At 33.8% G+C, this 23,266-nt stretch overlaps 1 protein-coding gene across 1 annotated transcript in view; it reads right to left on the bottom strand.

The window, feature by feature from the left end:
- TENM1 (teneurin transmembrane protein 1) overlaps positions 1-23,266 on the bottom strand; it is a 1,050,723-nt gene that overhangs the window by 250,129 nt on the left and 777,328 nt on the right. The window contains exons 16-18 of the mRNA XM_039874688.1: positions 11,627-11,812; positions 9,969-9,992; positions 7,672-7,818 (exon numbers count right to left, since the gene is read on the bottom strand). Coding sequence (XP_039730622.1) covers positions 7,672-7,818; positions 9,969-9,992; positions 11,627-11,812 — 357 coding nt within the window. The remainder of the gene's footprint in view (positions 1-7,671; positions 7,819-9,968; positions 9,993-11,626; positions 11,813-23,266) is intronic.

Below are 23,266 nucleotides of genomic sequence, written 5' to 3'. Positions count from 1 at the left end.
TTTTTTTTTTTTTTAATTTTGTTTGTGTTTTGTGGATTTTCCCTCTAATCCTTCTTCCTTCATGTTATATACTTCAGTTCTGAATCTTTATGAATATGTAGGTGATAGTTATGTACATATATTCGTCCATTTTCTCCTGCATGTGTCTTTTTTCCATTCTCTTTTGTGAATTTGGATCTTTAAATTCTCCCCTTTTCTGCCATTGTAATCTCAATTTGTCCTTAGCTACACTCAATGTTCATTACTATCTTGCAATAACAAGTCTTTTCTTATTAAGTTTATAATGCCCTGTTCTTAATAAGGGTTGCACTCCTCTGCATCTATCTGTCTTCTAGTCAGCCTATTCATAGTTATGTATTTTTTTGTCATTTTGTTTCAATTAGGCTGACCCCTCTCAGTATTTCCTTTAATGCAGGCCTTGTAGTGGAGAATTCTCTCAATTTGTGTATGTCTGCAAAGGTCTTAATTTCTCCTTCATATCTAAAGGAGAGCTTAGCTGGATACATTATTCTAGGCTGGTAGTTCCTTTCACGTAATAGTTTAAATATTTGATTCCATTCCTTTCTGGCTTGTAAAGTTTGCACTGAGAAGTCTGAGGATAATCTAATGGGTTTTCCTTTATAAGTTACTGTTTTCTTCTCCCTGCCTGCCCTGAGAATTCTATCTTTGTCATTGATTTTTGATAACTTTAATACAATGTCTCCTGGAGAAAGCCTTTTGGGGTTGAGATATTTGGGTGTTCTGTTGACTTCCTGAATTCCAAGATCCAGTTCATTCCATAGATTTGGGAAATTCTCATCAACTATTTGTCTGAAAATGCTTTCTAATCCTTGTTCCTTTTCCTCGTCTTTGAGACTGCCCATTATTCTTATATTTCCTTTCCTGATGATACCAGCTACTTCTTGCATTTCTCTTTTATTATTTTTCATTCTTCGGTTTCTATCTTCTTCCGATTTATTTCTAGATTTCTGTCTTCAAAGTCATGGATCCTTTCCTCCATTTGGTCGACTCTGTTTTACAAGGTTGCTATTTCATTCTTCTTCTCTTCAGTGTGTTCTTCCTCTCCAGAAGTTCTAGACGGTTCTTTTTAAGGGTTTCAGTTCCTTGCTAAAAATAACTCATTCTGCTGATCTAGTTGTGTTTTCAATTCCTGGTAGCTCTTATTCGCAGATCCCTTGCTCAGACGTTCCTGTATGCACATTTGGTGTTTTTTGTTGAGTTTTAGGTGTTTAGCTTATTGTTGTTTCAAGGGGAGATATCTGGGGATATCGCTCACTCCGCCGTGTTTCTCTTGGCTACTTACATAATGCTGCAATGAACACATGGATCCTCATGTTCCCTCAAATTAGTGTTTTGGGTTTCTTCAGATAAATATCCATTAATGGGATAACGGGGTCCTTCTTTGTCTCTTGATAGTCTTTGTTTTAAATTCTATGTTTTTCTGGTATAAGTATTGGTACCCCAGTTTTTTCGTTCCTTTCCATTTTCTCGAAACATCTTTTTTTTCATCCCTTTACTTTCAGTCCGTGAGTGTCTTTCAGTCTCAGGTGGGTCTCTTGTAGGCAGCATATGTAAAGGTCTTATTTTCTTATCCATTCATCCACCCCATCTTTTGATTGGAAGAATTGAATCTATTTAGATTTAAAGTATTGTTGATAGTTATTACCATTTTATTATTCATATTTTTTTAATCTTTTTTCCTTTTTTCCTTTTTTCTTCTTAAAGAAGTCCTATTAACATTTGCTGTAATACTGGCTTGTTGGTAATGAACTCCTTTAGCTTTTTTTTTTCTTATTTGGGAATCCCTTTATCTGTCCTTCAATTCTAAATGATAGCTTTGCTGGGTAGAGTCATCTTGTTTGTAGGTACTCATTTTTCATCACTTAGAATATTTCATGCAAATCCCTTCTGGCCTTCAAATTTTCTGTTGAGAAATCAGTTTATAGTCTTATGGGTGCTCCTTTGTAGATAACTAACTGCTTTTCTCTTGCTGCTGTTAAGATTATCTCTTTGCCTTTAATCTTTGGCGTTTTAGTTATGATGTGTCTTGGTCTTGGCCTCTTTGGGGTTATGTTGTTTGGGACTTTGCACTTCCCAGGCTTGTATGTCTGTTTCCTTCACCAAGTTAAGGAAGTTTTCAGTCACTATTTGTTGAAACAGGTTTTTAATTCCTTGCTCTCTTCCTTCTTCTGATATTGCTATGATGCAAATATCGGTATACTTTATGCTGTCCCAGAGGCCCCTTAAACTATCTTCAGTTTTAGATTATTTTTTCTTGTTGCTGTTCTGATTTGGTGTGTTCTGCTACCTTATCTTCTAAATTGCTGATTTGATCCTCTGCTTCATCTAATCAACTGCTGATTCCTTCTAATATAGTTTTCATTTTAGTTATTGTGTTCTTCATTTTTGACTGTTTCTTTGTTATGTTTTTTATCTTTGTTTTTATGTTTTCTATCTCTCTGTTAATATTTCACTGAATTCATCTACTATTCTGCTTAGTTCATTGAGCATCCTGATAACCAGTGTTTTGAACTCTGCATCTGATAGATCGTCTCCATGTTGTTTAGTTCCTTTTCTGGAACTTTGTTCTGTTCTTTCATTTGGGAAATGTTTTTTTGTCTCCCCAATTTGGCTGCCTCCCTCTGTTTGTTTCTATGTATTAGGTAGGGCTGCTATGTCTCCTGGTCTTAGTATAGTGGCCTTATAAAGTAGGTATGCTGAGGGGCCTAATGGTATAAACTTCACTGGTCAAAAGTGCTCCAGGTTGTCTCTTATATGGGTTGTGTGTGCCCTCTTGTTGTAGTTGAGCTTGGTGGGCTGCTTTTGGCTCATCAATGTGAGGAATTGATTCTCAGGCTGATTGGCTGTGATCAGTGGAGGAGTTGTTGTGCAAGGGCTGATCCTACAGAGCAGGATTAACTTTAGCAGGGCTCTGGTGCCTGCCCTGTCTTCCCTTTATGTGTGTTATCTTTAGATGTGATCCTGGGTGGTACTCTAGCTTAGACTGTAGTTGGCCACCAGCCGTGCAGTATGGAGCCTCCTGGGAGGGGACCTCCCACAGGCCAAGTTCAGCTGCAGTCTGTGCCCTGCTTGAAGCCATTGGCATGAGCCACTAAGCAATCTGCAGATGACCACCACTCATTCTGGGCTTGGAATTGCCTGGAGAGGCCAAGCCACAAACTGAGGCCAGCTGCCACTAGTGCTTGGTGCTGCTCAGAAAGAGGTACAGATCACACTGAGGGCAGATGCTACTTGTTTAGGTTTTGTTAGCTTTTGATAAATTTCAGGAAAGTCCATTGCATGAGCCAAAACAGGCTGTTTGTATGGAAAATACACTGGAAGCAGCTTTGATGGGCCCATACATTGGGTTAGGTGGGGTATCAGTGAGTCACCAGGGCCCGGTGACCAGTGTTAGATACCTTGATAGAGACTCAGATATGGCACCTGCCTGGGTCTGCAAACTGGGTGGGGAAAAGCTCAACAAAGGAACAATGCTCTCTCCCAGCACTTCTGTCTTGGAGAAAGCTGCCCTTCCAGCCCTCGGCCTGAAGCCAGAAAATTCAGCTCCTTCCCATATGTTTCTGGTGCCTTTTGAACTGCCGCTCCAGCACTGGAGCTCAGAGGGAGTGAGTCCATCACCAAGTTAAGTCCCCGCATGGGCCCCTTAGGAGGAAAGTCTGCCGCTCCCTCCGCCCTTTGTCTCACTCTACCTCAATTTCCACTGGTTTTCACAGCAGAGGTTGTGGGGTCTTTTCTTCCTGGCACTGGAACCGTGGGCTGGGGAGCCCGATGTGTGGCCAGGACCCCTCACTCTCCCGGGGATCCCTCTTCAGCTGAGAAATCTCTCCCAATTCTCAACCACCACATGTGGGTATGGGACCAGCCTGTTTTGTGTCTCGATCTCCTCCTACCAGTCTGGAAGTAGCCTATTATGTCTGTCACCAGTTGTATGCCTTCTGTTCAACTAGACTTCAGACGACGCCCAGTGATGACTATTCTGTAGTTTAGTTGCAATTTTGATGTGGCTGTGAGAGGAGGCAAGCACAGAATTTACCTACTCCATAATTTTGACTGGAAGCCTCCCCACTGATTTTTGATGCTGGTTTATTATATGCTAAATTTTATGTGGTGTGTTCCAGAGCTTTTATTCAGTTATATTGATCTGTCCTTTCTTATATCACTACCACTTTGTTTTAATTATCATAGCTTTAAAATATTCTTTAACATCTGATAGTTCTAGATTGCTCTTACTAGTCTTTATTTTAGCTATTTTGATTCTGTTAATATAATGTCTAATCTTTTCTTCTTATGTCAATTTATATGTGCATGTAATGTGTAATAATCATATTTTCCTGAATGCGAAATCAAGATACATGATTAACACATGAAAATGTAGTCACCATAATGTTAAGTCACCTCCTCCAAGCACAGGGGCATGCACATGGTAGGTGCTTGTAGACTAAAGGAATAAATGAGGTCAAGGCATTTGATAGGTTTGTGATTATTAAAGTAATTAGTTCTTACATATACGATATATAGATACCTTTACTTTTCTTGCATGTGAAGAAAAAAATCCAAAGGTTATTTGTTCTCTGTTCTATTTTTACTGTTCAAGGCACTCTTTGGTAGCTCCTAGACCAGCTGTGTTACCCACATATTCTATGCAGCCCAATTAGTTAAAGAGTTGCAATGCATTGAATCACAGTATAAGTAAAGTCAAAGCTGCAGGAAGTAGGAACAATAAAAATGAGTACTCAAAGCTTATTAGAATGCAGAAAACCTAGCCACTCTTTAAGTATCAGCTATAATATGGAGTAATCAGGGAGCAGCCACTTGAAGCAACTGCTTGAAAGTAATATTTTTAATTGGGAAGATTTCTTAAGATTTACATTTTTAAAATTAGGACCACTTTTCCCCAAAAGAATCAAATGGCACTTCCCGATTTAATTAAAATGTACACACACATACACCCATGCACAAACAAGTATGCAAATATTAATAATTAGTCATATTCAATTAAATGAATCCAGCCATTCTGGTTAGCTGGAAAGCTGAGGTCACCAAATGAAGGACATTTAACATATTTTTAGGGATAATATTTAAACAGTATAAAAATAGAATTATTGTCCAAAACATTAGTCATGGGGCTTTCAGAGGTTATTTAATCCATCTTTCCATCTCAAGGCAGATTTGAATCTACAATTACAATCAATATCATCTTAATCCTACTAAAGAGAAAACATAGTATATGGAACTCTCAAAGAGATTTCTCTCATACTTCCTAAAGAAATATAAAAAAATACACTGAACCCATATCAGGGTCTTTAATTTTTGATTCCCACAAAGATACACAGTTTTAAAGAAATCTTCAGAAGTTAATACACATTGAGCAAAATCTTCTATATCTTTTGTATCCATGTATACCACAAATACTGAGAATTGATAATTCATTAATCCATTAATATTTAATTCATCCATTCGTTAAACATTTCTGGCTGCCTTGAGGTGACCCTGAGTCCATAAAAAATGCTTGATAATTAATATTCAATCATTTTTATCGGGCTGAACTTTATTAGGGCAAGAATCTTATTTTGGCTCAACCCTAACTGAATCAGAAGTTATAATTGCATAGGTTGTTAATATATTTTCTGAACATAAACTTTTAATCAATACATCAACTGAGAAATCTTTATTAGTACCATAAATCCTTTTTGCAATGAGGCAGACAACCTAGATTTACACCCTGGCTCTATCGTTTCTTTGTTATATATTCTTGAGCAACTTATTTAATTTCTGTGCCTCAGTTTCCTAATTTGTAAAGTGGTGCTAATAGTTCTATCTCATGGGAATTAAATGAGATAATTCACATAAAGTACAGAGTAAACTCCAAATACAAGTGAGTTAATATTTTTAGTGATTATACTGGCATACAACTCTGGACTCTGGGTCATGCTTAACATGCAACAAGAAAACTATATAGACAGAATATAATTAAGTGCTTAATTGTATGGTGCATATGATAAGCACCATAGGACATTGGGGTAGTGGATGTCAGAGTTTTCATGGGAGATATAGCTTGAGTTAGGACTTAAATGATGGACAGAGAATGAGGGTGTAGAGGAGAAGGCTCACCAAGTAAAGGAGCACATAATGAAAAGGAAGTAAAGGAAAGTGAATATGAGTCTTGGAGGGCCATAAAAGTCAAGTAAATAGTTGATCAGTGTAACATTTAATTGAAAATTTTACTCTGGCTTCCCAAGCAAAATTTTCATTTTAGATAGGCAGTAAACAGTCTCTTTAGAAAATGGTCTGCTATCCTAAGTTTATTGTATGTGTATGTTTGTGGGTAGGTTGGGGTAGTGGTATAGTTTATCGTGAATTATCGTATTTAATACTTATGATAATGCTATTAGACAGTCAATATTATTATCAGCCCCATTTTGGAGATAAGAAAATTTAAGCACAGAGATATCAAGAAACTCTTTCCAAATCACACAGCCAGTAAGTATACAGCAGAGCTAGTATTTCAGCCCAGAAAGTCTAACTTCAGTGTCTTGTGCTCTTAATCATTAAGTTGTTTTTACTTAAAATTCATTAAGGCCTTATAACTTTTTAAGGTGAACTGCTAGCCAGGAGGATTAAGGAGAAAACTCTTACATTCAATTTAGTGCTTTAACTAGGATTGCTACCTTAATAATTTAAGCCCCATGTTTGGATTCATATGACAAGTTATATAACTGTCCAAGCAGTATAGAAACCTGAGGAGTCAAATTTAATAATATACCTTATTTTAAGCTAATATACAAAACTTAGAAAGAAAACTTTCTGTTAATTTTATGTTTCCTTGAGTAGAAAGTAATTGGAACGTGAAGATTTGTCAATTTCAGGCTCATTCAGAGGTGATTTGTGCTGTTTTGAGGCCCAATTGTACAATGTATTAAATGATTTTGTTTGCTTGGCTAAAAGAGAAGTGATAAAAAATAAAATAAAATAAAATAAAATAGAAGTGGTTACCTTGAGGCCTTAGAGCCACATATGGCTTTTCAAACATTGTGTGCAGGACTTGAATTAAATATAAAAAAAATCTGCTCTGAATTGTCTTGATGCCTGTGTCCTTTGAAAGATATACATAGTACTACTAAAAGGTAGCGACACAAGAAGGAGCTCTAAGTAGCTAATAACAAAGAAAATCATTTCACATTGTATATAGTGAAAGCTACACTAGCATCTGACAATTTGGACATGGGTATGCTGATTTAATTTGGTATAGTAAATATCATAGGTACGGGAGGCAGCATGGTGGTGGTAGCTAAGAAAAGAGACTCTGAAGTCATAAAGCCCTGAATTGGAATCTTAGCTATGTTACTTTCTAGCTGTGTGACCTTGGAAAAGTAATTTACCAATCCCACTCCAAACATTGATTTTCCCATCTATAAATAGGGAAAAACAGTATCTATACCTCATAGTGTTGTTGTGAGAATTAAGTGAGATATAATCATGTAAAGAGTTTGGAATATTGCCTGATAATAGCAAATTTCCTATAAATTGAGTTTTAAAAATAGTATTGTATATACTAAGGATTCCTAATTTTCACTCTTAGCCAGATTGGTCATCACTGTGCTAGAGGTTGGGCTATTCCTTCCTCATAAGAACATTTTATAAATGACTCACCTCCATCATTGTCCAAGTTATCTCCACACAGCATTTCCATGACAACATTGCAGCCTGTCCCACTCCAACCCACCTGACACACACAGTGCCATCCATTTTGATCCAGGGTACATCGCCCATTTCCAAAGCAGAGGCCTGGGCAACCATCTGAAAGGACAGCAGAGAGTAACAATCTTGGAGACATCAGAATGGAAGTGGCCAACAACATATGTCTCTCTATAGAGAAGCAACTAATCATCTGAACTCCATTCAGATGAGGTGTTGAATAAATGGAAAAGGAGCTTGCTTGCTTATCAAAACTTTCCAGGGAACTTGTTATTCCTTACTCTGCTGTGCTTTTCCTTAGAGAGAGCATTAAGCATTATTAATGCTAACCCCAATTACCAATCTCTGGTTCAGATAGGATAAAAACTATGCTGGGGACAAGAAATGTTTTTCGTTTCTTTTTGAAAAACTTATTTCCTCATGTCGATCAAAACCGTATGGATAATATTATATCTAGTTATGGTCGATAAATTGGGAAAAGACAGCAGTTTCTGTGAAGAGAAACTTCCCTCAACAACTAGTCTGTGTGGATTTTTCCCTTGAGATGCATGGCTTTAGGAGTTAGGTATGTTTGCGTACAGTTCAGATGATACCATTAAGTGTTTGCCCTTATGGCACCAAAGAAATCACTGCAGTTGCTTTACATCTCTTCAGCTTTTCTCTTCAAGATTATTATTAATCTTAGGGCTAAGTTTTAAATTTTTTACTACTCTGGTATCTCTCTCTGAAGCTAGTATAATATTATGTCTATAATAAGTGCTCAACAAATGTTTATGGAATTAATGCATGCCAAATTTAGACTTTCAGAATTCTAGGGAATAACTGGGTAAGTTGTCAAGAGGAAATTTTAATGCTTAAATGACTTCTGTCTATTGATAAACCACAAACACTGACGATGGGCTTTATTTAGACTTAATTTCTCAGGGATGCCCTACTTTTTCTACTAGTAGTTCAGAGTTAGGCTATCCCAAAGGGCAACTGTGCATGTGTCAAATGTTTGGTGGGCAGTTGAACAGAGACAATAATAATGGCATAGAGCTTCTGGAAATTTTCCAAGTAGCAATACAGGACCATATCTGGATTTTACTAGAGATAGTCCAAATAATATTTTTCTCATTTTCTTTGTAAGAAAATTCTTTAAGTATAAAGAGTAAAAGAATGTTTTTTTTTTTAATTTGTAGATGTAATGCAGTGTTCCTTCTAAATGGTTTTCCAAGCAACTATTAACAGGCCAGAGGAAGAAAAAACTAAAATAAAGTGACAGATGGCTGTTGGAAAATATGAAAAGATTATAGACATTCTTGTTCCTTGGCATCTGTGGAGAATTGGTTCCAGGACCCCCTGCAGATACCAAAATCCGTAGGTGCTCAACTCTCTTATACAAAATGGTATAGTATTTGCATATAACCTATGCAGAACCTTCCATATACTTTATATCATCTTTAGATTACTTATAATACCCAATACAATGTAAATGCTATATAAATAGTTATACTGCATTGTTAAGGAATCAACTTTCTGAAAATTTTCTAATATTTTCTAATAGTTTTATTGTTGCACAATGAGGAATACATATATATATATATGTATATATGTATTCCTCAAGAAGTGGTACAAGATGAATATACATAGGTTTAAAAAAGGAATTTATGTAGTTCCATTTATCTAGTTCCATTCTCATGGACATACAAAGAATAAAATAATTTAGGGATAATTTGGAATGTATTCAACCTCCTGAGGCTGAGGTAATGAAAGGCACCAGGATATTCAACAACAACAACAAAAAAACCCTTACTGTCTCTATCAAAGGCAGATCCTTGTGGGAAGGGGAGTACTTAGTGGGGGATAATTCTTCCGACCTTGTAAGGATACTGTACATGGATTTGGAGCTATATTGTTTTGTTAAAAAAAAAAGTTAGACTGTCTACCTAAACCTAGGTAATTTAATGATTACCTGTCTGTTACACACACACACACACACACACACACACCTCAAAGACAAGGAAAACTAGTTCTTAAAACTGCTTGTCAATCCATTACATGTTACCACAAAAATGATTTTTGGATGTTGTAAAAACAAATTAATTTTTAGTCTGACTATCATAGCACGAACTTGACAATATTACACTTAAGATTGCCAGAAGTAAAAGGAGATTAAAAAAAAAACCCCAAACACTGACTCTTTCTTTCCCACATGCATACTTTCTGTTTAAAATATTTTTATGTTATAAAACTAGTAAGAAAAATCTTACCTCGTACAGCATCTAGGTAGTGAGCTAAAAAGGTTGGGGGGAGGGGGAAAGAGTGATTAAATGAATTTCTGGAAGATCAAAGCTATACAACATATACTAAAGGTTTACCATCTGTTGCCTGGAAGAACAGCAAACTGTGAATTGCTGAATGTCTGGCAGCTCAAAAGTTGGTACACTGGCCTGTGTAGTTTGTGAATAATAGTTTCTGTGGGAAAGATATTAATGGCTTCCCTGCAAGAAACTCTATTAGGCTTCCTAAAAATGTGTCATATTTCATTAAAATTATAAGAACTGCATTTTTACGTTTCAGTAATAACTTGTGAAAGAGCACTAGCTTGAACTTCTTATTAATAATAATATCTTTAGAAGGGTGTTCTGGAGTAACCACCTCTGCTAATCATCACAATATTTAAATCCTCTTATGTGAAGGCAATAAACTTACTGTAGTGCAGGAATGTAGTTACTTAGGCTGCATCTGAATCTTATCCCTCAACGCCTTTTTAATGAATCTTAAATATTTTCCACAGTCAGAAAATAAGACTTACTGTATCTTTAGCAGAGTAACAATGCAATTTATTAAAATTTTATGTATTTTATATATATATATATATATATATATATATATATATATATATATATTTGTGTTATGTATTATACATCATTTTGGCGGTTTCTAACCATTATAACAAAATATCTTCACCTAAAAATGGAAGCTGTAGTATAGTCTAGTTGGGGAAAAACCCACAAACAACAAATTGGGAATCCAGAGGCTCATGCATGTCTTTGCTCTGAATGAATTTTCTGTGTGCCATGGAATGCTACTGTAATACTCTGTGACTCACTTTCTTTAGCTTAACAGTGTGGATTGTACCTGTCCCTCTGAATATACAGAAAACCTTTGCGGCAGATATGTGTATGTGCCAAGGGCTTTGATTTTTTCAGAAAAATAAAGTATTTTAAAACTGAAATGTTCATTATTATTAGTGTTTTTATAGTGTAAAGACCATGTGAAAGATTAATTATTATATAGGCTTTCTCATACCCAGACTGTTTTTCTAAGCAGCATCCTAATAATTAGTGAAATTGGTGACAAGGAATGAGAAGGGGTGGATTCCTTGGTACAAACTCTCTACGCAACCCAATGAACAATTCAACACAGCTGTTCTATTGATGGTAGGTCTGGAGCGTCTTCCTCATATACATTGAAAATAGCCCTTAATGCTATCAAATGGCCCCTGTTAAAGTTGTCCTATTTAATTAAATCTCCTCTAAGTGCTTTCAATTGAAACAACTTATGCTTTCAAAACGAAAAGTGGGCAGTGAATGTTACCTTCACAACAAAAGTTTTATTTTATTAACTAATGACAGTTTATTCCGATGTGTCATCTTTCCTTTTGAGTAACTCAAAGTACTTGAAAGCAGAAAATAAAAGGAATAGTGAAGAAACCAGAAAGGAAATGGCACAAAAAATAAGTAAGATATTGTCAACAAAAGAGGAAATGTCCCAGTTAATGAAACTTTCAAACTTATGGTTAACCCTCTGCCTTCTTCTCTCCTCTAATCTCAAATTCTATGAAAAGCCTGTGATTGACTCAATAGACAGCATTTACTTTTTCAATTAATCCAATTTACTTTGTTCAAAGTATGGTGGTACTTACCAATTGTGCAGTGGTCGCCCTCCCATCCAGGGCTACACTCACATTTTCCATCTTTGCATTGGCCATGCTCGGCACAGTGAGAATGACAGGAGCGTTCTTCACATGTTGGTCCTACCCATCCTTCTTCACATTGGCAAATTCCTCTTGAGCAGACTCCATGGCTACCACACTCCATGGTACAGAGCTCTGTAAGGAATTCAAAGAAGATACATTTACACATTTTATTAAAACCAGAGTCTACTATGTCTCAAAATCATTAGAATTACCAAAATGTCATGAAAGTCCTCTAGCATTTGAGTGAACATATAAGGAACTCTATAAAAAAGATAGTTAAGTCTCTAAGTCAAATTGATTTTGAGAAGTCCATAAGATGATAATGGCATTCAAGGCTCAGAAATAAAGTCAATGCCAAATAAATGTCAAGTGAGTTTCACTAAAAATTCATTAAGATCATAAATAATGTTACAAGGATTTTATGACACTACAAGAAATCACTGGGTGTGGGGACACACACACACAGTAAAATAATACCCTAACTTCATTCAAGAAGAGAGGTTCTACAATTGGAAAAATAACTTTCTGATAGAATTCTTCATATACAAAAGGTAAAGCTGCCAATGTTGCTAATCAACTGGTTTCCTTGATCATACTAACAATAGTTGCATTTATTTTAAGCATTGAAAATGACTCCTAGTTGGTTAAAATACAGTCTTCTTATCTCAAAATGTCACTCCATATTTAGTCTATATCATTAAGGTGTATACTGGCTCTGCTGAGGTTCTTTCCTCTGTCTTTTTGACATTTTGTTGAGAACTATTGATTATTAATGAAATTATTAAGTAGAGAAGCCAAAATAAAATTTTGGCAAGTCTTTTTCTTGATCACATACCCTCACTGGAGGAAGAGAAGGGGGATAAAAACCTATAGAAGGAATGCAATAGAAAGAATGCAATAGGTTTTGGGTACAATTGGCCATACATACTTGAAGAAAAAAGAGGGTGTTTTAGAAGCCAAGTTGTCTATCTTCTATAGTCTTAAATTCTGAAACTGGTTTTATAAAGTAAGAAGTATTGACATGTGATATCAATATTACCATATATTACATGTAACAATGCTCTTTATATGCAACAGAGGTTTCTACTCTATGGATTTTATTACTATCTAGATCAGTTTGTTCACCAATTCATTCAAGAGTATTCTTTGAGAGTCAAGGTATGATAGAAAGAAGAGTGGATCTGAAATAGATTCCTCTATGTAAAAGTTGTATTAGGCTAATTATTAACATGCTCTCTTAATAACATTTATATCTCATAAGGCCATTGGACAGGCCTGAGATATATTTTGAAGGTAGAACTAACAGAATTTCTTTCTCAATATTGGATATGGGGAATGAAGGAAAAGGAAATATAAAAGTTTTGGCTTAAATAAGTGGGTGGATAATGCTGTCATTAATGAAATGAGAAAGGATGAAGGTAGGATAAAGGTGGAATATCAAACAGATTAACTTTGAGATAATGTATAGATAGCCAGATGAAGATGTCAATTAAATAGTAGGATATATAAATTTGACAGGCTAAGGTTGGAGATATGAAATTAGCAATCATTAGCATATAGGTGATATTTAAAAGCATGGAACTGGAAGATATCTTAAAGAACAAAGAATAGAAAAGTCTCAGGAATGAGCTCTAAGATACCCCATGATTTAAAGATAATGTAGAGAAAGAAGAACCATCAAAGGAGATTTGGAAAAAGAAGACAGTAAGTGATAGGGAATCCAGGACATTGTGGTATAACTAAAGTTAGAAAGGGATACAGTTTCAAGAAGAAAGGAGTAGTTACCTGTATAATATTGCTGATAGGTCCAGTGAGACATGAGCGGAGAAGTATCCATTGGATTTATCAATATGGAAATTGTGGATGACTTTAAGAAAAGCTGTATTGATAAAGTGGTAGTTGTAAAGCAAGATTGGAATGGGTGAATGGAAAGAGTGAATGTGAATGAAAAACAGTGTGTGGGATCACCAGGCTATAAGAAAAGTCCAGGACCCAGAAAAGACAAAAAAAGTGGCGGGGAGGAGACTTGGCCTAATAAATGGTAGCATGAGTAGGTTGATCTTGAAATAGCACTTACTCTCTTATCTTGGTTCTGAATCTCTGATTGATAATCTGGATTTGTAATTTCAGGTCTTGTAGTGAACCTGAGATTGTAATAATACTCCCATAATGGCTTCCCCTACAATACTAAAAGCTGATCTGAAAGGGCCTTTCTAATATTAAAGAGTTAAATTTATCACAGCCAATTAGATCAGAGCTAACTAAAACAATCAGAGGTAAACATTTCATATATATTGCTTTATACAACTATAAATTTTAGGCATAGAGGAGTATATCATTCTGGTGATTTCCTAAAAAGTAATAGGACTAGATGAAGGGTACCAGCAAAATAGCAAACTAGGCTATCTTTAAACCATCCCAATATAAACCCTTAGAAATGCTGAGCATAATGTAATAATTTTTAAAATTTCATGCCTTAGCTCACAAGACAGAAATTCTCAAGTGCCAGAAGCAAAAAGGATGCTAACAGCCAAATATGTAAATATACAAGTTAACCCTCTAGCAGCCTTGAGGTGTTATTATTCCCAGTAATAACTAAAGGCTTGGGTATTTATGTCCACAAAAGTTAAAGAGATGAGTTCTTTAGACCAGTTAAGATGGGGAGATGGACAGAAACACCTGCAGAAAGCAAGGACCCATGAAAAGCTGAAATATCAGTGTGGAGACTAATAAACTGTCCACTATCCCAGAGAGATAACAAGAAAGCACTGACTAAGTTAATAATGATAATGATGATAATAATAATAATAATAATAATAATAATAATAATAAAAAAATTCAATGGTTAGAAAATAATATTAAAATAAAATGCTACTTAATAATAATATGTGTGGTGATGGAGTGCCTTGAGTGAAATATTTCTAAAGCCTGTATTTTTCAGTAGTTAGGTTAAGAGATACTTTGTCAAGTATGCATCTAAAAATTTAACGGTGGAATTCCATTTCTAGTAATTGTGACCTAAGAAATTTTTACTATTTTCTTCTGATGAGAACTAGAATATCTAGACAAAATGTATTTAAAAATCTGATAGATGTTACTGGAGTTCACAAAAGAGTAAATAATTATTGGGCCAAGTTCCAAGAGATAAAGAAAACTGAGATAGGTGAGTCTGACATTTATGGATGCTTTTCCTCTAGAAGTGTCCACTGATTCTGGAAGAGGCAGCTGAAAGACTCAGAGGCTGGGTAAAGCTTTTGTCAGTCTCAGAGGTACAGAAAAAAATTTTGACTAGATAATGGCTAAGAAATTTCCAATACTGAAGAAAACATCAAGCTAAATATATGAAGTAAAATTAAAGGAACAAAAAAGAGAAAAAGACAAATTCACAATCATACAGACCTTAATGTCCCCCTTTTTCATTAACTGATGGAAGAGGCAGACAACAAATCAGAAAAGATATGGAATATTTAAGCAAAGATGGCTATGAACATCACTTCTCTACAACATAATTCTACAGGTCTTAGCCAGTGCAATAACGTAAGAAAAAGAAAAAAAAATTATAAAAATCAACGAGAATGAATAAAACCATTATTATTTAAAGATAGGATTGTGCATGTACAAACTACAAAAGAATCTATTATAGATTATTAAAATATGTGAATTTAGCAAGATCTCTAGATACTAGGCTAATATATATTTTAAAAGTTACTTCTTTATATAACGACAAACAATGAGAAAGTGTAAAAACAGCATTTACGACAGCATCACAGTGTTGTATACCTGGTAATAAGTTTAACAAAATTTTTGCAAAACACTGAAAAACTATGAAAGGTTATGAGTGCAATTAGAGAACATCTGGATAAATGGAAAGCTATACCATATTCATGAACTAAAACCCACAAAATTAAAAATGCAAATTTTCCCTAAATTGTTCTGCAGATTAATGCAATCTCAATAAATATCTCAGCAGTTTTAATGTGTGTGTGTGTGTACATGTTGTGTAAATATTGATGAGCTAAAGAAAGAAGGAGAATAAGGCAAGAAGAAATACTCTAGCTAATTGCAAGATTTATTGTAAAGCTAAGTTGATTTAGATAGACAGTGTGTATTGGCACAATGGTGAGTAGACCAATGAGAATAAATAGAGTCCTAAACATATAAAAATACTTGATTTATGGTAAAAGTGACACTGCAAGCAAGTGGGAAATGACTACTGTTATAAGTTAAATGATTCTGGGAAATTGAATATCTTTTAGAAAAAAAATTATCTCTACTTCACTCCATACACAAAATAAATTTCAGATAGAATGTAGTAAACATAAACTGATAAAACTTCTAGAACACAACATAAAAAAAAACTATTTCATGATCTTACAGCAGAAAAAAAACATTTCTTAAACCATACACGAAATACTAACCATAAAGACAAAAATTAATAAATTGGACTACATCAAAATTACGAATGAGCAAGAGACCAGAAGAGATACTTTACAAACGGGATATCTAAATGTACAAAAACATATGGAAACAAGCTGAACATCACTACTTATTGGGGAGATACAAAATAAATAACAATAAAATATTACCACGCACCCACAAGAATGATTAAAATCTAATAGACTGAAAATAAATGTTGGAGACAGTGTGAATTGAAAATCTCATACACTATAGATTGATTGTATAAGTTGGTACAACCAGTTTGGAAAACTCTTTGACATTATCTGCTAAAGTTTGATATACATATATTCTGTGGCTCAGCAATTCTACTTGTCAGTACTTACTCAACAGTAGTGCAAGCTAGCAAATGTTCAACAAAAGCTATGTATAAAAGTGTTCAAAGTAGAATGCATGTACAGGCAAAAACAACTGAAAACACCTCAAATATCCATCAACAATAGAATAGATAATCAATTGTGGTAATCTTGTGAAGAAATAATATATCACAATGAAAATGAATGATCTATATTATGTGCCATACTATGGATGAATTCTCTCAAAATAATGTTGAATGAAAGAAATCAGATACAAAATCATACACACTGTAAGATTCCATTAATAAAATTTTCAGAAGCAGGCAAGTATTAGAAGTCACAATAGTTACCTTGGGGAGGTAGGAATGAGGGAGTAATAATTAGGGAGGGGCACAAGGAGGCTTCTGTGGGTAGTAGCCTATATTTTGACTTGGATGGTGGTTAACAGGTGTTTCATACTTGCATAACTCATTGAGCTGTACTTTTGACTTGTACTTTTGTATGACTTTTGTACTTTTCTGTATATGAGTTATAATAAAATGTTAAGAAATTAAATGATCAAAAGAACAGAACATATAACTTCCTAATTAGAAGAGGGGAAAAATAAATATAACTAAGACAATCAAAGAAAAAGCAGAAAGAGAGGAAAAGATAAAGAAAAAAATCAATATTGTAAATAGGAGACACAAAAGATGATTATAAGATAAAAATCCAAACATGAATAATTCCAGTGAATAAAAACAAATTAAACTTGCAATTTAAAAAAGAGACTCTGGGACTGAGTGGAAAAGAAAATCTAGTTATGTTCTTTCTGTTAATGAGTGATGTACAGAAACACACTAATACAGAAAAATTAGTAGTAAAAGGAAAAAGGCATTCTATAAAAGTACCAATCAAGAGAAACTTGATGCAGCTATAACATTATCAGACAAATCAGGTTTCAAGGCATAAAGTATTATTATGGATAAAGAGAGTCATTATCTAATGAAAAAGGAATAATTCACCAGGAAAATGTAAAGATCCAGACCCTGTAAGAAAATATAGCTTTAAGATATATAAAGCAAAACTGACAAACTGACGAGATGGAAATTTCACAATCAATTATAAGAAGATAAAAAATTAGTGAGGATGTAGAAAATTTGAATAGTAAAATTAACAACTTTAATATAATGGACATATAAAGAACACCAAAGCTATGACTATGCAATACACATTCTTTTTACACACACACGGGATATCCACTAAAATTGACAAATATTAGATCACAATGTAAGGCTCAACAAATGACAAAGATTCTGTGTCATACAGATTATGATGTTTTAGCAAAATGCACTAAAGTCAGAAATCAATAAACAAAAAGCAAAAGAAAAAAACAGAAAAGTGTTCTTTAAAAGCACACTTTAAAATAATGCATGGATTACATAAAAATTATATAGGAAATCAGGAACTGAATAACAATGAAGATACTGTTCACAAAAACTTGCGAAATGCAGCTTAGACAGTAACATAAAAAGATTACAGCCTTAAATGCATTTAGTTGAAAAGAAGAACAAATGAAAATCATTGAATAATAAAGTGTCCAACTCAAGAAATTAGAAAAAAGACTGCGTATAAATAAACAGAAGGATGGAAACAATAAAGGTATGAGCAGAAGTTAATGAAATTAGAAACAAAGAAACAATAGAGAAGATCAACAAAACCAAACTTTGTGTCTTTAACATGAATAATAAAATATAGAAAGCTCTGGCAAGGTAAAACAAGAAAAAAGAAAATGATACAAATAAACATTAAAGATTAAAATATAAAAATAAATGAGAGAGCTATGAACAACTTTATGCCAGTAAGTTTGAAACCTTAGATAAAGTAGAATTTTTTTTTTTTATGGAAAATAAATAGACTTGAGAAGAAACAGAAAGCCTGAATACAAATTAAAGGCATTGAAAGTGGTCCAGATGATTTTACAGCTGTATTTCGCCAAATTTAAAAAAAAAAAGAGATAATATCTATTTTAAGCTATATCAGAATATAGGAATAGAAAGAAGCATTTCTGAACCATTTTATGAGATTACTATAATCTACTTCCAAAATGGGGTAAGAAAACAAGAAGGGACTTTTTTTATAGGCCGATCACACTTATAAAGATGGCAGCAAAAATCTCTAGTAAAATATCTGGAAATCAATTGAGCAATATGCACACACATACAAATATGAAATTACAACCAAGTAGGTTTAACTTTTGAAAATCTATTAATATAATTCATTATTGAATTAATTCATTTGACTTTAATCTCATTTCATAATAGATTAAAGAAAAATTAGCATCTTATATACTGAAAGCATTATATAAAATTTAGTTCCTATTTATGATAAACTTCTTAGCAAAATAGGACTAGAAGGGAACTTACTGAATATGACAAAGCCAATATACCAAAATTCTAAAGTAAGCACCGCACTTTGTAATAAAATAATAGAGACAGTCTCCATAGAGCTAGAAGTACTACAATTAACTACTGCTTCTAATTTAGTGTTGCACTGGAAATCTTAGCTAGCATAATAAGGCAACAAAAAATTTAAGACAAGTAATACCTGGAAAGGAAGAGAAAAAACTAAATATACAAGTAAACTATGAAAACTAGAAGAGAGGATAGAAAGATCATTGGATACAAGATCAAGAACAACAAAAAATCAACAGCATGCCATATCAGGGACAATCAAATTAGAACATATAATTTTTAAAAACTCAAAATAATAAATCTAGTAAAAAAAGTGGACCAGATGATTTCAACAGTCTTTTATATAAGATTTTAAAATTTTTAGAATTGAAGGAAACATACAAAGAATCAATGGTGAGATATACTGTGTTCATGGCTCACAAGCCTCAATATCATTAAGATGTCAATTTTCCTGTACTAGTTCTGTAAATTCAATGTAGTTCCAGTCAATATCCTAACAACATTTTTCACAGAGCTTGAAAACCTGATCCCAAAATCCATATGGAATAGAAAAGACTAAGAATACACAAGAACATTTTAAAGAAGCATATTCATAGGTGTGTGTGTGTGTGTGTGGTGTGTGTGTGTGTGTGTGTGTGTGTGTGAGTGGTTCTTGACCTAAATGTACATTAATAGGAAAATGAATATATAAATTTTGGTGTATTTATACAGTATAAAAATACAGAAGTTAAATAGAGGTACATGCCTTAATGTGAGTGAACCTTAAAAACATATTATGAAGAAAGAAAGCAATTTATTTATAGAAATTTAAACATGAAGAAAAAATATTTTTATGAGTATATACTTATTTGTAAAAGTCTAACAATATGTACAGAGATGATTAAATTTAGGATAGTTGTTTCTGCTGCAGGGAAGGGGGAAGAATGGGACCACAAAAGAATACACAGGGACTTCATTTGCATTTATTAATTTTTGAAGCTAACTCATTGGTTTGCAATTGTTCATTATGTTATGTTATATGTCTGAAATATTTAATAATAATTTACAAGAGAAAAGAAATGAAAGAATCAGTACAAAACAACTGTCTTTAGGGGAAGCTCTACTGAATAAATAAGTGGAGATATGACTTAACCTAACTCTTGCCACTCAACACCAAACCTTCCACAGATATAAGCCACAACTACAAATATAATTTAGTTTCAGCATTGCAAGTGTCCAGGTGAGAAGAAATATCCTCATGAGTAACAGAATCCTCTCAGAAATAAATTACTACAAATGGAGAAGCAGATCTTACACAATAAGTATTCCTCATTGTGAAATGCATCAACATTCCTGCAATTGTATCCATTTCCAAACAGAGTTTCTGGATTGATTTTAAGATGGGTGTCGGGGAAAGACTAACAGAAAACAGATGCTGGCAATTGTATAATTTATAAACATGATAGAAAGGATTTTTGCTCTAATATATTTGTGTCATGAATAGTTTTATTCTATGTGTAACATTTTCTATCTGGTTGAAAATACATTAACATTACCAGCTAAAAGAATTCTAAAATATAAACATTTTTTCTGTGCAAATGTATTGGAAAAGAACCTGAAAAATATAGGCAGGACTTTAAAGTTCTATTAAGTTATTTCATTTTCAATAAGTTTCTTTATGCATGTTAACAATGAACAACACTTGTATAAATTGAACTAGGATACAACTGAAGACTTCTTGTTGCATGCTGTCAAAGAACAATTTGATTAAACAGTAAATCTTTCAAAACCTCCCTGAAAACCATTTCTCTGAGATATACTTTCAGACAAAAGTCCCCAGTAAATTCTGTTATTCTTGGCACTTTGGCTGTGCTCAACATTATACAATGATAATGTTGGGCACCTCCAAATCTTAAATCTAGATATCAGTTAGATTCTAAAATATACATTATGTAAAGCTTATTCTAAACAAGGAAAAGACACCTTTGATGTAAAAATCCTTAAAATTAAGAAATTATTATGTGTCCGCTCATGTACATCTAGTAGAATCAGTTAAAAAAAAAAAAAAAACAACAGGCTGGGAGCATAACGAAAATCAAGAATTGAGAATGAAAGAACATAAATAGAGACCTTCTCTTTGTTAGATTATAATACATTTTTTTGCTGGGAAAACTATGAGGATTTTTTTCATTGTTCTGTGTGATTAATGTAGGAATAAGAGTTAAGAAAAAAGTAAGTTGAATTTGTAAGTGTGAGTAGTGCCAACTTCCCAGTGCTGCTTAAGGGCTGGAAAAGTTTTTACAGTGTATACCAGACTCCATTAAAATCAAGCAATGAATCAACCAAGAATAGTAAATATGAAGAACAAAAGCTTATGTACTCTGCGTGATTTTTTCAAATATTTGAATCATTTTTATTTTACTACTTCCTTCCATTCCTCATCTGTAGACATTATACTTGAGAGTGACACTATTATAAATAACTGTTAACTTTACAGAACACATGCTTATGTATGCATGTATGCACACAGGCATGCGCATACATGAACACATGTACACATACCTACCCACACTTTTTAATCTATTTCTCTGACAAGCACTTGGAAAAAATATTGGTAATAGTGAATCTATTTTATTGCATAGAGTTCTCTTCAATATCACCTCCACCCAATCTTTACAAATACCTTGCTATGACAAAGATTTGGTTTTACTATGGCTATATATCACATTTTCTGTGTTCAAGGTGTAATAGCATATCTCTCTTTTAACATAGAAAACCTATAACATAAGCATAACTTTGTCCCTCAGCTCCAGCATTACAGCAGACTTCAATATATTTTAGTAATCTTATCACTATCTTACATTTGAACAACAATATGGTTGAAGATTACAAAATGTCAGCTAGCTCTTTCTGTACAAATAGCAACATGCAAGCAGCAGTAACAACAACAACTATAAAGATCTTGAAATGAGTCTCAGATTCTTGATGAATAAGTAGAAAAATCTGAAGAACTCTAGTATTTGAAGATTGAGAGTTGAATTGACTTTCAGTTTAATGTTTCCTGGATTACGGTTATCATATGGCATTGGATCTCCTTTATAAAATGGTGAAACAGTCTTAGGTAAATCTGGAAAAACCTGACAAGACTGGTTTACAACATTTGAATTTGATAAAATAGTCTCAGCTGGCTTTTTTTCGATATCTAGAATCTTTCCTTTGGAATAAATCCTGTTTCTTTTTCAGCCAAGTAAAATATTCTCCCATAATCCTAGAGATCATATTTCACTTAGCTCAGTGATCAGAGTATGGACACATTGAGGCTGAGGTGAACCTCTACTCATTCATGGCTACAGAATATAAGACTGTGTCTCAATCCTTTGATTATGAACCCAATGTACTTGCCTATCCAATAGTATCTTCAGTTGCCAAAGAATGTTGAAATCTAAACACCTGTCTCACAAGTGCTTTTTACTTGACCCAATAGGTACTAGATTGTCAAGATAAAACCATCGCCCTTAAGGAATAAATATACACTTTGGAAACTCCTTACCTATCATTAGTAGTAGGCTATGTGCTCTGAACTGACTGTTTAGCTGTAGGAAAGTTTGTGTTGGTCTATCCACACTTTTTACTTAGACTTTCTTATCATCATTGCTATCTATTTAGTCTTTGACTACATAAAAGGGCAAGATGAACTAGCTCATCAAAGAATCAAACTGATGTCCCTGGCCTCAATAAAACAGTTCTCTCACTTAAAAAACTATATACAACTACTACTGGAACAAGTATTACTACATTCTGGCTCACAGTGGCTACTTAAGAGGTATTTATTGGTGAGTCGGAAATCTGTTTATATATATATATATATATATATATGTATATATATATATATATATATATATACTCAACTTTAACACTCTTTTTGGTGGTCAAACATAATGTGTTGAAATTATAGTAGGAGAAGGAGAACTGTATCTTCTCTGACTGATATTGGATTTGTTTTTCCTTCTTGAAAAAAAAAAAGCATTACCTGCCTTCTCTCCAAATGAATTTCATTAATCCCCTTGATACACATCTAAAACTTCTGCACGGTGTTTTTCTAAAGCAATACACCTCCAAATTTAGCACAGAAAGGTCCATGTTCCCTGAAGCTGTATAAATGATGGACTGATAGATGTTCAAAAACACCCCCAAGCCCCAAAACACATCTGATAGCATACTTCAATGGTAAGGCCAAAGCTATTTGTTGGAAAGATACTTCGTGCAGACTAAAAAAATTAATCTGAATAAAAAAGAACTTACAGAGTTGTTTCTCCCTCATTCAACACTCTCTTGCTAAGGCCTCTCTGGCTTTAGAAAATGAAGTAAAATTGGAGTCTGCAGAAAAGTCAATGCTAGCAGTC

Source organism: Pteropus medius, unplaced genomic scaffold (genome assembly GCF_902729225.1).
Source record: "Pteropus medius unplaced genomic scaffold, Ma_sr-lr_union100, whole genome shotgun sequence".
Taxonomy (NCBI): Eukaryota; Metazoa; Chordata; class Mammalia; order Chiroptera; family Pteropodidae; genus Pteropus; species Pteropus medius.
This window is presented reverse-complemented; position numbering and strand designations above follow the sequence as displayed.